General features: G+C 43.7%; 1 protein-coding gene across 2 annotated transcripts in view; it reads right to left on the reverse strand.

The window, feature by feature from the left end:
• The window catches only part of TOP3A (DNA topoisomerase III alpha), a 69,371-nt gene extending 54,054 nt beyond the window's left edge, over positions 1–15,317 (reverse strand). The window contains exons 1-4 of one of the 2 annotated variants that reach the window (XM_068109587.2): positions 15,109–15,291; positions 11,403–11,462; positions 7,654–7,727; positions 5,339–5,414 (exon numbers count right to left, since the gene is read on the reverse strand). In XM_068109587.2, coding sequence (XP_067965688.2) covers positions 5,339–5,414; positions 7,654–7,727; positions 11,403–11,462; positions 15,109–15,252 — 354 coding nt within the window. In that variant the 5' untranslated portion in view covers positions 15,253–15,291. Of the gene's footprint in view, positions 1–5,338; positions 5,415–7,653; positions 7,728–11,402; positions 11,463–15,108 lie in introns of both variants that reach the window. The other variant, XM_068109586.2, reaches the window with a different exon arrangement.
• Positions 15,318–16,054: the final 737 nt, after the last annotated feature.

A 16,054-nucleotide genomic window follows, 5' to 3' on the forward strand; every position in this document is an offset into this window, starting at 1 on the left:
TGGATGAGTTGGTTAGGTGACAAGAACAAGCAGATTCGATTTTGGTTCAGGTCTGGATCCAGATCTGACCTTTGGGTGGGATACAAAACAAACTGTTCTACCGAGTGCCTGCGCTCGCGAAGTGAAAAGCAGGGTTAGGCGATCGGTTGCGTATGTGTGCGTGCGTGTCTACATTTTAAAAATTCATTTTCTCGGCAACCGTTGGTCCAATTGGCACAAATTTTTCACCCACCATAGGAGCGCCTCTGTCTGTAGAATTTTATTGATAATTATGACATCATAGGTCACATGGTTCAGGCGCCATATTGGAAAGACCGCACCTCTATATCTCTGAAACCGCTCCATGGAAAAAAATTGAAACATGGCTCATTGTCAAGTATTCCCCGGGGTGAATAAAATATGTTAATGATGATGTCATCGGTGCCTTCATTATGACGTCATAATTCGACAAGTGTAACGCTTCATCCGATCAGTATGAATTTATTTTTTTTCCTGCAACTGTTGGTCTGATGGACACGAAATTTTCACCGTGGGAGGGCCTCCTCCTGTAGAATATTTTAATGATAATTATGATGTCATAGGTCACGTGGTACAGGCACCATCTTAGAAAAAACGAAAAACGTTGCACCTGTACATCTCCAAAACCGCTCCATGGAAAAAATTGAAACGTGGCTTATTATAAAGAACTCCATATGGGAAATAGGTTTTGTTAACTATCACATCATTGGTGCTTTCATTATGACATCATAATTTGACAGGGACAACGCTTAGTCTGATCAGTTTGAAATTTATTGAGTGTGATCTATGCAACAATTATATTGGAGAATGTAAACTTATGATGTAATCGCTCACATGGTCTGGCAGCCATATTGGATCAAAGAAGAAAAAAAAAACCTTCCAAAACAGAAGAGTTTGCTCACACCAAGTTGACTGTGCAGGGTAAGTATTCCATGAATACCATCCAGTTAGTTTTGCATTCATTAAAATGTAGAGGAACACAGTATAAAAATCTAGCCTAGTGTTGGCTTAGCGGTTAGGTTGTTGGCTTGGGATCCTAGGATCCTGAGTTTGAATCCCAGTCGAACGTTGAATTAACACTACGGGGTTGACTTAGCCTGTCATCCTTCCAAGGTCGGCAAATTGAGTACCAGCTTGCTGGGATTAATGTGCCGGTGTGTGCCCCAGTTTAGAATAGGTACACCGTATCCCGGCGTGTCGTAAGAGGCGACTAAAGGGTTGGCATCAGGAAAGGCATCCGGCAATAAAAAATAAAAAGTCACCCACAGGGTGAACCGTATCTTGCCAAAATGTGAAAATTCCGTTTTTTCGTCATGACGTCATCAAATGACGTCATAGCGTCAAACTGTTTACAGATCTGGGAAGCACTCATCAAGGGCATTCATATGAGGTATTACTCGATATGGTACCTACGATTTCAAAATTTGACCTTGGGGTCAATAATTTTCGACCTCCAGCGCTAACCATGAAGGTCAAGGCCGATTGCCACCAAAAACTAATCAGCTGAGCGCCGGACCATATACTAGATTCCCATGAAGTTTGGAGACGATCCGATCAAAGTTACTCAAAAAATTAGTGTTTCGTCGACCTCCATGATTGACCACAAAGTGACCTTGACCTTTGACCTTGACCTTCAAAATTTTGTGTGCTAAAGGGTATCTCTAAAAGACTCTGATATGCGAACTTACAAGAGTTTCCAAAGGGAACTGTGCTCTACAGAGTGACCTAAACAATGCGAACTAAAGCAATACAATATACATGAAAAGTGCAGTTTTTTCGTCATAACGCCGTCAAATGACGTCACATTGTCAAACTAGTTATATGTTTGGAAAGCACTCAACAAGGGCTTCAATTTGAGGTACTACTCGATATGGTAACTGAAACTTGAAAATTTTACCTTTTGGTCAAAATTGAATGACCTTCAAAATGACCTTGAAGGTCAAGGCCGATCGACACCAAAAACTAATCAGCTGAGCGCCATACCACACCCTATATACCCACCAAGTTTGGAGATCATAAGATCAAAGTTACTCAAAAAATAAGGGTTTCGTTGACCTCCATGATTGACCGCAAAGTGACCTTGACCTTTGACCTTGACCTTCAAAATTTTGTGTGCTGAAGGGTATCTCTAAAAGACTCTGATATGCGAACTTACAAGAGTTTCCAAAGGGAACTGTGCTCTACAGAGTGACCTAAACAATGCGAACTAAAGCAATACAATATACATGAAAAGTGCAGTTTTTTCGTCATAACGCCGTCAAATGACGTCACATTGTCAAACTAGTTATATGTTTGGAAAGCACTCAACAAGGGCTTCAATTTGAGGTACTACTCGATATGGTAACTGAAACTTGAAAATTTTACCTTTTGGTCAAAATTGAATGACCTTCAAAATGACCTTGAAGGTCAAGGCCGATCGACACCAAAAACTAATCAGCTGAGCGCCATACCACACCCTATATACCCACCAAGTTTGGAGATCATAAGATCAAAGTTACTCAAAAAATAAGGGTTTCGTTGACCTCCATGATTGACCGCAAAGTGACCTTGACCTTTGACCTTGACCTTCAAAATTTTGTGTGCTGAAGGGTATCTCTATAGGACTCTGATATGCGAAGTTACAGGAGTTTCCAATAATAACTGTGGTCTACAGAGTGATCTAAACGTGTAAAAAAAATGATTAACCACAAACAAAAAAACAAACAAAAAAACAAACAAACAAACAAACATACAAGCTGACTGATACATCTTGCAAAAACTTCGTTTTGGCAAGATAAAAACATCGCTTCAAAAAGGGAACCATGATGATTGTAATGGGGCCGACAAGGCTAACCCCCGCTCTAGCAGGGAATATGGCCTTAAAAAAGGGAATTTTTTCATACAGTATAAAAATCAAAGTACATCTACAATGAATCATGGTGAAAAGAAGAGGTTTGGGGCAGAATCTTCCTTTTGTATTCGTCAATAGCATGTTATCCACATTTAAAAAAAAAAAAAATTATCGATGGCACTCCAACTGCTGATAGTTGAGAAAGACTCCTATCCAGGTGTTTCTCCCTCAGGTACAACAATTAACAGGTTAGGATTCATCTTCTGACAAAACAGACTCCAGGCATACAGTAAATGCGGTGAAAGGATATGTACAGTATTGACATTCGTAAGGCAGAAGAAACACAACATCAGCTTGGTGGGATAAACCAGCACAAGTTGTGTTTTATGGACTTGTATAGAAACAGAAAGCGGGACGGTGACCAAGACACCTGGCTGAATAGTGGGGCATAATATGGGAAGTGAGACACAATGTTCCACATTCGCACATCGAAAAAACACTGTAAACATAAGGTGTAATACCTTGTGTAAAGGAAAAGGCCTTTGCACAAAATACTTGTGTATTGTACAACTGATCTGAGATTCTCATATTTATTAATTTACAGTCACGTGAAAAAGTAAGTACACCCCATGTAAAGTTTTGAATTTTTCAACATATTTCAACAAACAGCTATTTGATCTTCATTTCAACAATATTGATAGATAAAGGTGATATAACATAACAAATATCATGAAACATTCACATTTTGTAGTCCATGTATAATTTAAATAAACATAAATGCAAATTTTGCATGTGGAAAAAGTAAGTACACCCCTACATTTATCACTACTTCAAATACATAAAATTAGAATCAGGTGCACCAGCTCAGGTGCAAATGATTAGAACATCGTTAGAGAGGATCTTGGAGGAACCTGTCTTATTTAAACCTGACATTTCGTTTGGTTTGCTCTTTGTTGTTGAAGTGTGCGGCGTCATCATGCCTCGATCAAAAGAGCTCTCTGAGGCCTTCAGAAAGAAGGTTATAGATGCCTACGAGTCTGGGAAGGGATTTAAAAAGATCTCCAAACAATTTGAAATCAATCATTCGACTGTCCGGAAGATTATCTACAAGTGGAGAAGATTCCAAACAACTGCCAACTTGTTCAGGCCAGGCCGCCCCAGCAAGTTCAGCCCGAGAGCAGACCGCAAGATGCTGAAAGAAGTCTCTAAGAACCCCAGAATGTCATCACGGGACCTACAGGTAGCTCTTGCCACTGTTGATGTCAAAGTGCACGTCTACCATTAGAAAGAGGCTGCACAAATTTGATCTACATGGGAGGTGTGCCAGGAGGAAACCTTTGCTGTCCAGAAAGAACATCAGGGCAAGACTAAAGTTTGCCAATGAACACCCAGGCAAAGACCAGCACTTCTGGAACAATGTGCTCTGGACAGATGAGTCAAAGGTAGAGCTATTTGGCCACAGTACCAGAAGACATGTTTGGCGAAAACCAAAGACAGCATTTGACCACAAGAACCTGATACCAACTGTGAAGAATGGTGGTGGAAATATTATGGTTTGGGGCAGCTTTGCTGCATCAGGGCCTGGGCAGCTCACCATCATATAATCCGCGATGAATTCTCCATTGTACCAGAGGGTGCTTGAGGATAATGTGAGGCCATCTGTAGGAAAGTTGAAGCTCAACCGAAGGTGGACCTTGCAACATGACAATGACCCTAAACATACCAGTAAATCCACCAAGGAATGGCTGAAAAGAAAGAAATTGAGGGTTCTGGAATGGCCAAGTCAAAGCCCGGATCTAAATCCCATCGAGATGTTGTGGGGGGATTTGAAACGAGCTGTGCCTGCAAGAAACCCCTCAAACATCGCACAGCTGAAAGAATTCTGCATGGAGGAGTGGGCAAAAATTTCTCCCAATCGATGTCAGAGACTGGTAGACAGTTATAAGAAACGCCTACTTGAGGGTGTTTCTGCCAAAGGGGGCAATACCACCTATTAGAGCCAAGGGTGTACTTACTTTTTCCACATGCAAAATTTGCATTTATGTTTATTTAAATTATACAATGGACTACAAAATGTAAATGTTTCATGATATTTGTTATATTATATCACCTTTATCTATCAATATTGTTGAAATGAAGATCAATTAGCTGTATGTTGAAATATGATGAAAAGGTCAAAACATTACATGGGGTGTACTTACTTTTTCACGTGACTGTATATCAGACCTGGGCTCAATTACAATCGTAACTGTAATTCTCATTACAACTTCATTGAAATAATCACCGTACATGTGAAATATTATTCATACTAAGTCTGCCAGATTTTCAATTGGGAATCACAAATACACAACAAGACAGAACCTAGTAACAATGCAGAGCCTCACAGGGATATACAGCATAGATTACAGTAGATCTGAGAACCAGTGCAGATTCCTCACTCACTCACACCCAGAGCAGCTAACATGGACGCAATCCACATTCAAGACTCACCTTTATATCAAGATAATCAGTTGGGCAAATCTTTTCTACTTCAGCTTCAAACAGATCAAGTGGGTGACAGCTGCGCCTGGGACGGAGAGAACGCGACTGAATTAACGTCACATCTATATGTCGCATGAAGTTATCAACGTCTCCTCGACGCCTTTTGAGTACGACGGTCCCTAGCATCTAAACTACTGAGCTTTACCACACCGTGCTCTGGGTATTTGCAACATTTCCTCAGTCCCAGGTATTTATGTCCTGCAATCCCAGATATTTCTACAGTGGGGAAAAGCCTCGGCCCGTGGAGGAGTGCAGCGGCGGCTATATAAGCTGACAGTGGAAAAGCGCCAAAATACGTGTCAGAGAGAGGGTGAGTGCCAGGCATACAGTTGAGCCGTGGGTGGTGCCAAGTACCTCCTACAATGGTACAGCACTTCTAAACACGGTAGAGAGGAAAAGGGTACAGGGTACAGGTCACTTGCGTAATCCATTACCCCAGGTGAAGGAAAAGCCACGCTAAGTCGATGCTTCCATTTGTGTCATTATTTTGCCGTCCCGTGTCCTTGAACAAGTTCACATGTTAAGTCAGACCAAGATAGGCGTATAGTCCATCTTAGTCTTGGTTAAGCACGTTGTGCCGATTGGGTTTTCACTTACAAATCGTTGTGGACAAGTTATGACAAAACTCGGTGGATGAGTTGGTTAGGTGACAAGAACAAGCCGATTACATTTTGGTTCAGGTCCAGATCCAGGGGCGGTCTATCAGTGGATACAAAACATAAACTGCTCAGCCTAGTGGAGGTATGTGCTCTACCAAGTGCCGTTCTAATTATCCCCATGCTTTATGCAGAAAACAGGGGTATATTGAAATTTGCTCCATCTGTCGATCTGTCCGTCACACAATCTCCTCCTAAATGGTTGGGCAGAAATTCGCCAAACTTGGTGGTTATGATCAACACGTTGCACGAAGGAGCAAGAGCAATATCATTTTAGCCCCGCCCCCTGCGGCAGGGGCAAAAGGTCAAATATCAAGAAATGCAATTACAGGCACATTTTAAGACATTACGTATGAAACATTGAGATATGTATGAAATATGTAATGATTCTTTTGGATTTGACCCCAGTTCATGGCCCAGGGAGTGGGGACTTAGGATCACAGGGGTCAAAACAGGAAAATAAAATTTTAACTCAAAATTAGATATTGGGTCATTCCCGGTGGAACGTTTTGCCAACTTTCAACTTTGCTTTAGGTGGGAAGCGTGGGGATTGCCGATGGCATTCCATCAACTTCACTCTACTTTATGCAACCTGCTTGGTTAAAAACACAACACTGTTTTTGAGCTGCAGAAATGCCAGCATACCACGTTCTCATTAAAACTGAACATGCGTGCCGAGCCCCAGCATGCAGGCCTTATTAATTAATTAATATTTAACCATCACACTGCTGAGATACCATCACACTGGTCTCACGTTGCCCGGTCCATGACAGTATATAACAGCACAAGATAAGGTGAGAGTGTAAGAGGACGCGGCAGTGCAAAAGGACATGACAATTTAAGAAGAGGACATGAGAATGTAAGAGAAGGAAATGAGAATGTAAGAGAAGGAAATGAGAATGTAAGAGGAGGAAATGATGATGGAAGAGGAGGAAATGATAATGGAAGAGGAGGAAATGAGAATGTAAGAGGAGGAAGTCAGAATGTAAGAGGAGGAAGTCAGAGTGCAAGATGAGGAAGTCAGAGTGCAAGAGGAGGAAGTCAGAGTGCAAGAGGAGGAAGTCAGAGCGCAAGAGGAAGAAGTCAGAGCGCAAGAGGAGGAAGTCAGAGTGCAAGAGGAGGAAGTCAGAGTGCAAGAGGAGGAGGTCAGAGTGTAAGAGGAGGAAGTCACAGTGCAAGAGGAGGAAGTCAGAATGCAAGAGGAGGAAGTCAGAATGCAAGAGGAGGAAGTCAGAGTGCAAGATGAGGAAGTCAGAGTGCAAGAGGAGGAGGTCAGAGTGCAAGGGGAGGAGGTCAGAGTGCAAGGGGAGGGAGTCAGAGTGCAAGAGGAGGAAGTCTGAGTGCAAGAGGAGGAAGTCAGAGTGCAAGAGGAAGAAGTCAGAGTGTAAGAGGAGGAAGTCAGAGTGTAAGAGGAGGAAGTCAGAGTGTAAGAGGAGGAAGTCAGAGTGTAAGAGGAGGAAGTCAGAGTGTAAGAGGAGGAAGTCAGAGTGTAAGAGGAGGAAGTCAGAGTGTAAGAGGAGGAAGTCAGAGTGTAAGAGGAGGAAGTCAGAGTGTAAGAAGAAGTGAGAGTGCGAAGGTACAATGCAAGAATGCAAAAAGACGTTTTACCATTTCCTGTGGGATGCCTTGAATGCAAAGTTGAAAAGATGACCAGAAACGGACGTCATGATGACCGTGAAATTCTGATGAACACAAAATGAACCGAGTTATTGGGTGATAGTCAAAACAAACCGAAAACCTGCTCTGCTCCTCTTTTCACCTTATCATTTACCATAGGTCATCTTCAATCTGCTTGGAAGTCAGCCAACATCATAGCATTCCATAAAAAGGTGTGCCAAGACCAATCCCCTCAACTACAGACCCATCAGCAAGGTCATGGAATCCATCATCACAGTTGATATGAAATCATTCCTTTTCTCCAACGGCCTCGTCTCAGATCATCAAAATGGATTCAGACCAGGTCACTCTACCTTGGACATGCTGTTTCTACTCACCCAACAGTGGACGGAGGCCATCAACGTCAGACATGAGACCAGGGCCGTCTCTCTGGACATATCTCATGCTTTCGATAGTCTGTCATCCTGCCTTGCTCTCCAAACTCTCTGCCTATGGAATCCAAGGCCAACTCCACACATGGCTTACCGACTTCCTCCACTTCAGTAGCCTCTCCCGGTCAAGGATGGTGTGCCCTAAGGCAGTTATAGGCCCCATCCTATTCCCAATCTTCATTAATGATCTCAGGAAAATCCTCTATATATTTGCTGCTGACTCCACCCTCTGCCATGACATTCCTCATCCTTCAGACAGGTAGGCTGCAGCCTCTTCCCCCTCTTTAAACCTTGAAAAAAAAAAAAATACAAGATGGTCAAACACTTGAAATATGTCTTTCAATCCTGACATCTCGCACTCTCACGACCTCTCTCCGAAAGGACCATCTGGAAAACCCTCCCATCTACTTTCTCATCAATTCTCTTGAAAAAGTTCAGGCATTCAATCAGCCATGATCTTTCTTGGGCAAGCCACATTTCAAAGGTGACCTCCAAAGCCAGTCACAACTGGGCATCCTTTATCGTGCAAAGTTCTTCATTGGCACACCTGAATTCCTATTCACCTACAAAGCTTTCATCTGCAGATTGATGGAGTACTGCTCTCTTCTCTTGACTGGCGCCCCTGCCTCGCACCTTCCTTAGTTTGATGCCGTGGAAACCAAGACCTCCAAGATCAATGGAATTTCCCACGTTGAGGCTGAAATTGGCCTATCACTTTGCCTATAAAGCTTGGCGTATCACTTCATCGCAGACAGGTCGGTGGTCTCTCTGTGTTCTACAACCTCCTTTCTGGTCTTGCACCCTCTGCTCTTTCCGTTGTTTCTCACCCCAACCTATCCCCCCCTCACCCCCCCCAAATCCCCCACTCCCCAGGTTTCTGCAGGACGCAGACGGTCTACCATGAACCATCTTCTGGTGAAAATATCTCAATCCAGGATCACTGCTCACCTTCAACCATTTGTTCCTCTTTTTCCGACCTGTGAACAAACATATTCTCTTCAATCTCATTCTTCACTCCAGGTCTTCAGGACAGCTGTTCACCACCTGCTCAGATCATCCCCTATCAAAAACTATGATCTTTTCTACCCCCCGTTAATCCTCCGCAAGCCCACCTCTTTCCAAGTATCCAGTTTTTCCTTCCTGAGATTGCTCCTGTATCTATCTTGTACACCCCGTACGTCCTCTCCTACCTCTCGTACTTCCACACATCCAATATTTATCCAAGTTTCCCTATTTTCTGTCGCCCATTCCTACAGATGGTCCCCCCCGCCCCCCCCCCCCTCTCTTTGCACTGCTCCTTTTGTTTTATGTCCTGATCCGTTCGATGTTCAAGCTCTTCTACAAGCCTCGACTTTGTATATATATACAGACTTGGCATTTAATATGGAATATTTTTTTTTGGGGGTGAACTTACTTTTCAAGATGACTTAGAACCAAAAGTTCATTAGAATTATGTTGAAATTATTCTCGATTTTGTTAATGTGACCTTTAAAAGAAACAAAAACCACATTTGACATTTCGAAGCAAATAAATTGATCCTTGAAAGTGATGTGAACTGATATCGAACTCAATTCATCGACAGTACTGTGTTAAACTTCTGTACGTTTTCCAGAAGTATCTCTTTATTTTGCACATTAGCCAAAAAATTTTTTAACAAAAACAAAAGTTAAATTACGACTGGGATTACGGACAGTAAAATTACAGTTCAGTACTTTGTGTAACCCCCACGAGCATTCAGGAGAGCACGTACACGTCGAGGCATGCTGTTCACGAGATTTGCCAAGGTTTGGACAGGAATCGCTTGCCATGCAGTGACAATAGCCTGCTGCAATTCACGCACAGAGGTCGGCTGCTGGTCCAAGTGGTCGATTTGACACGTCAATTCTGCCCACAAGTTCTCTATCGGATTCATATCCGGGGACATGGCAGGCCACTCCATATGCTCTACACCACGGTCAGCAAGAAAGTGTTGGATCATGTGAGCACGATGAGGCCGTGCATTGTCATCTTGGAAGACAAAGTTTCCTCGAAAGGCTGCACGAACAAATGGAAGCAATGTTTCTTCCAGAATGGCCCTGTGCTTGAACTGGTTCAGGTTTCCATTCAGAACAACCAGGTCAGTTTTGCCCCCTGCATGAAAAGCAGCCCAAACGGTCACCCCACCACCTCCAGCTTGGACTCTTGGCACTATACAATCTTCGTTGTAGGCTTCATGCACTTGTCTGCGCACTCGGACGCGGCCATCTTGACGATAGACCAGAAATCTAGACTCGTCACTGAAGATCACGTGATTCCAGTGTCCTGGCTGCCATTGATGGTGCTCTCTGGCCCACTGCAATCGGCGCAGGCTGTGTTGTCTGGTCAGGCGTGGCTTTCTCAGGGGACGCCTGGCACGATAGCCTGCTTGAACCAGTCGTTGGTTGACTAGCCTTCTGGATACAGGCACATTTGTCAGTTGCTGCCACTCAGCCCTAAGCCGATTAGCTGACTTGGTACGGCCATTGCAGACTAACCGGTGCAGCTGGCGATCATCTCTCCTTGTGGTTCTGCGGGGACGTCCTGGCCTCGGTATTGGAGTAGGGACACCCCTCTGAGCATTTCATTTCAGAATCTTCGACACCTGACCTTAAGTGATGCCATACTGCCAAGCAATAGCACGCTGTTTCATGCCAGAATTTCGTAAAGCCACCACTCCATGACAAACAGCATTGTCAAGTTGACGGACCATCTCCAGAGGAAGCGGCAATAACTTTTGTAGACATGCAGCAGTTGTTTTCCACTAATACAGAACGCAACAACCCTTATATACCCAATTGTGAAGCCAATCGTCAAATGTACCTGTCCGTACATTTTGTCACGCCACCTGTGATATAATCCTGTTATTGACTTCTTGCTGTGACAGACAATCAGTGACATGGTTCTTTTAACAAAGAAATCACAGAAGCGTAAAATAAACTCACCAGATTGATATACCGAGTTCAGAAAGTAAACCCAAGTCAAGAAGAAAAAAAATTCCATATTAAATGCCAAGTCTGTATATAAAAAAAATACCTGTTAGATTTTAATGATAAAAATGATAAATTATAACAATAACATTGAAACTCTGATTAGAATATGGTTGTTGGGTTTGAGGGAAGGGGTGTGGTGGGTGGGTGGGGGGGGGGGGGGGAGGGAAGGGGGTGGGGGGGGGGGGAGAAGGGGAGGTCACACCACGCAGGGACCCGGGTCATACCTGTTATTTTAATAATTATATTTTACATTATTACAAAAGTAAAATTACCTTTACCTGTTTGAATCGTCAACGCTCACCTGTCCAAGCAAGTTGTGTTCGTATTCATATATTTTGTTAAATCTTGATTGCCCCTCTCGCTGAAAAAGAAGAATTTTACATGATTGTCGGTTCAAACTTGACATGGACTCGATAATATAACAGGCATAGTAGGTACGTGTATAGACTAACGACTTTTCAGGGAGTACAGCATATGATAATAATGTTGATTATAATCAACATTATTGATAATTATCAATGCTTTTAATATTGTGTGTCTTGCTTTATTAAAATGCTGAAAATCAAGATGGCGACAGAGGAGATTACAAGGAAATCACAATGGTGATAAATGAGATAATGAGGAGGGTGGAATATTGAGTTAATACAAAATTGTTGGCGATGGGAAACACAAAAGATGTTCACATTAACACACAATTGGCAGCTACAGTCGGTTGATGATTTCCCATCAAGAACATCCATACTTCACCTGTTCAAAATATTTCAATGACGTTTGTGAGAGTGTGCAGGATAAATAACGAGCTTATGTGTGGCCACATAAATCAACAAACGATTTGATAATCTCATTTAGATTTGAATGAAGTGAGTGGTAACGTTGGCAGTATAGAGGGTTTTCAGAGCTATCCCATAATGCCGTGCGCGTCGCCATGTTTGTTCCAGTCACTTCCCTGACAACGACAATGTGGTGACAATTCCTTTCAGTGTGTTAATTAATGATGATGTTTAAACGAGGTGAAAATAAATCACACATTTAAAACGCAATGACGGGTGGTGAATGTCGTCTGGTGGCAAATGAAGTCCGGTTCATGATGCTCCTTCCGTCGTCTCTGCAGAGGATGGTGAAGAAGAAAGGGTTTATTGGTGTCGAGCCGCCGTTGCTTTCAGATGGCGTCCAAATTGGCGAGCAGAAGGAAGAGAAGACTCGTTCATGGTCGTCGTGGTTGTTCAACCAAACAAACAAAATCCACCTCGCTCAAAGGCCTTGGTGGTGTCGAACAAAAGTCAAATTTAAAATCGACGTGTTGCGTGATTAGTGGATAAAAATGAAAGTCTTGCAAGGAAAAGCACTCTCATCGAGCTCAAAACGTGTCGTTAGACCTGCTCTCTGTGTCTACCTAGCACTAGCACTAGCAGTGTTCGCCACGCTGATTGGCTCTCTGGTAAGACGTCACTGATTGGCTAATAGTGTTCACACATTTGCTTTATTACAGGTACTAGCAAGGAACCGCGGAACTAAAACCCTTCCTTTGTTTGGGCGATGTATAGGCAACAAAGCACTGCCTCACATTCTGCCGATAGTTTGTGTTTACTGGTAGCAACCCAGTGTTAATTTTAATCATACGCACGCCTATCCTTTTGATATTTGATGGTCATTTTAACAATCTCTTTGTTTTGTTTCACGCTAAGCGGAAAACGCAAAGGTTGGGCGTGCATGGCGATTGTGAATATGACAGGTTCGACGATGTGTTAGGCCTGAACTGCATGAAAATAAAAATGGCGGATACTGCATTTAGCCGTTGTATGCCATAATGACAAAGCGTGACAGACAGAAACTGCTGCAACTTTAATCTATACGTATACAAGGCAAAAAAAATGTCTCAACGTGTCTGTCTGTCTCTGTCTCTTTGTATGCGTTCTAAGCATGGCCACTTCTTTTAAACTGGAAAACCGAGAACGGCACTCAGTAGAGAGCATACCTCCACCTGGTTGGCCATATCACTCAATGGTGAAGAATCACTTAAAAAATTCTACTAGCTGGATCCGGATCGGGATCTTCACCAAAATTAAATTGATTCTTCCTTGTCATACACACAACCTGTCCACCAAGTTTCGTCCAGATCCGTCCATAACTTCGAGATATCCCGCAATGTATAGTGTTTGGCCCTATCTCGCAATGGTGAAAAATCACTTTAAAAATTAAACTTCTCATATCCGAATCCATATTCAGATCTTCACCAAAATCGAATCTATTTGTCCTTGTCAGACACCCAACCTGTCCCCCAAGTTTTGTCCAAATCTGTCTTTAACTTCTTCAGATATCCTGCTTTGTATCGTTTTTGGCCTGATCTCCCAATGGTGAAGAATCACTTTTTTTAAATTCCAGTAGCCGGATCCGAATCCGGATCTTCACCAAAATCGAATCATTTCGTCCTTGTCACATATGCTAAATCTCTGCCAAATCTCGACTGAATCCGTCCACAACTTTTTGAGATATTTTGTTCACAATCAAACAAACAAAGACAGGGGTCCATAACCTCCATCCACTCCAAACTCCAAACTTCGAAACAAATACAAGCTTGTGCGGTGGGTTAACATTCGCTATGTGGTCGCAGGGGCTGGGAGAGCGCAGGGGCAGATCCAGGAGGAAGGTTTTGGAGGGGGGGGGGGTCTGGGGATCCTCCCCTGGGTAATTAAAAACAAAATTGATCGTGGGAAACAGCATTTCCTGCATTCTTGGAAGTTTGTGCAGTTCCTTCTGTTCTTCCCTAACCCAACAGTTTAGCAGATTCGTGATGACTAATGCAATGGGACAGAGGCAAACTGATGAGCCCAATCCCCAACCCTTCCCGAGTTAAATCAAGAGTGACTGTGTCTATCTCAAAATACGGTAACGGGCCGATTGGGAAACGCGTATTTAATGCGTTATTAAATAATTAACTCGACACCTCTCACGTCAGCCTCCGCCACGGTTATATCAGAACGAACCGATTCGTCACGCGGTCACGGATGGTTTACCCCAATATGGCGCCCGCGCACTGCATCATGGGTACTAAAACACCTCTAGTCTATCGAGTCAATCATTCAAAACAAGTCGATTGCAGATTTCCTTCGGATACAAAAATCGAGGCTCATTGAACAGCAAGGAGACACCAGGGTAACAAGCGTTACGCCTAGGTCCCCCGTCGGTGAAGTGATGCGAGTTGACAAAGTGGAAGATGCAAGGCGGCCATCTTGGATTTTGACGTGGCGACTCAATTTTCAATAGCGTTCTCCCTTATGCGTAGATACACCCACACACCAGATTAGAAGTTGGTACCTCGCTTATTTTTCAAGATATTCCACTCACAAAGTTCAGACATACATGGCATCAGACATACATGGTGGCGGCCATCTTGGATTTTGACGTGGCGATCCAATTTTCAATAGCGTTCTTCCTTATGCCGAGATACACCCACACACCAGATTAGAAGTTGGTACTTCGCTTATTTTTCAAGATATTCAGCTCACAAGGTTCAGACATACATGGCATCAGACATACATGGCGGCGGCCATCTTGGATTTTGACGTGGGTTGCACCCACACACCAAATTCGAATGCGGTCCTTCGCGCACGCACGCACGCCCGCGCGCACGCAGGGGAAAACCATAGTCCCCCTTTCGCTCCGCGGTGCGACGGGGGACAAGAAGGTAACTAGTTACTTGAGAGTAGAACAACACCTGGACATATACTGTACTGTAGCGAGGTAATGAACAAGGACAGAAGAGATAGAGGAGGTGAAGAGACGGTGAACGTGCAGGTAAAGGTGCTTCGGTCCATCCATTTGAGAGTGTTGCATCATTTACTGGCGGGACGAAAGTTCGCAAATGCAGCCGTGCCCCACGCAGGTTCGAGCAGGAATCGGTAAGTTGTTCAGTGACAGCAATAATCCCAATCAATGTACCTCATAAAATCACATCCTTTACGATATTCCACCGATACTGGGTGAGTGGGTCCACATCGCACACTCACCCTCCGGAACCTTCCTCCAGACATAATATCCGCGATGTTCTTCGCTGCGTCGTTCTTCTCAGCCACACAGAGCACTTTCCTGGCTTGGGCGGACATGGTGCGGAAGGGAAACACGTACAGGCACCGGGAGACGCCACTCAGCATTGGTGTGGACGCAGAACGTGTGAGGCAACGTGTGGTACACACACGTGACGAGTTTAACCGGAACCCGGCACGGACAGGACAAACGATCCCATCCGGTTACCATTACTCGATCGCATCATGAGACCATCCGCCAGGGAAGGGATTGCAACCATGGTCGCCGTAAAAACAATACAGTTTAAAACAATGTGCGTCGCGAGTCGAGAGGGAGGATGGTTCCACCCGAGCTGGTGAATCCACCGCTATACACCTTTTTCATTGAAAAGAATCGTATCTTCAGAGCCGCGAGGAGCTATATATGCCACGCTCCAAAATAAGTCGTCAGTAGAGTGACTACTAGGTATCGCACTAGCTCCTCAGACGTTCAACATGTACACCAATGGCTAATGGGTCAATCACCAGCCCATAGATAGTTTTTGTACGCCAACAACCTTCCATAGTTGCCCAAGACAAGGTCAAGGACGATGAGGAATAAATACAATAGTCAATACCTACTCACCATTTATTAGGAGGATTGAAGAACGGTTGGAACTGGAACGGCACAGGTAGAGCGCATACCTCCGCCAGGTTGAACATATTACATTTCGTATCTCACTGATAGGCCGGATCTGGATTCGGACCTGAACCAAAATCGAATCGGCTTGTTCTTCTCACCTAACCAACTCACCCACCAAATTATGTCATAACTCGTCCACAACTTTTTGAAATATCATGCTACTAGGAATTGAGTATCTGTCCCCAGTGATGGGAAATAAAATTTGTCATCAAAATGGGGATGCCGGGGTTATAGCACTTCCGCCATGAC

Source organism: Myxine glutinosa, chromosome 3, assembly GCF_964187855.1.
Source record: "Myxine glutinosa chromosome 3, kmMyxGlut1.1, whole genome shotgun sequence".
In the NCBI taxonomy this organism is placed as follows: Eukaryota; Metazoa; Chordata; class Myxini; order Myxiniformes; family Myxinidae; genus Myxine; species Myxine glutinosa.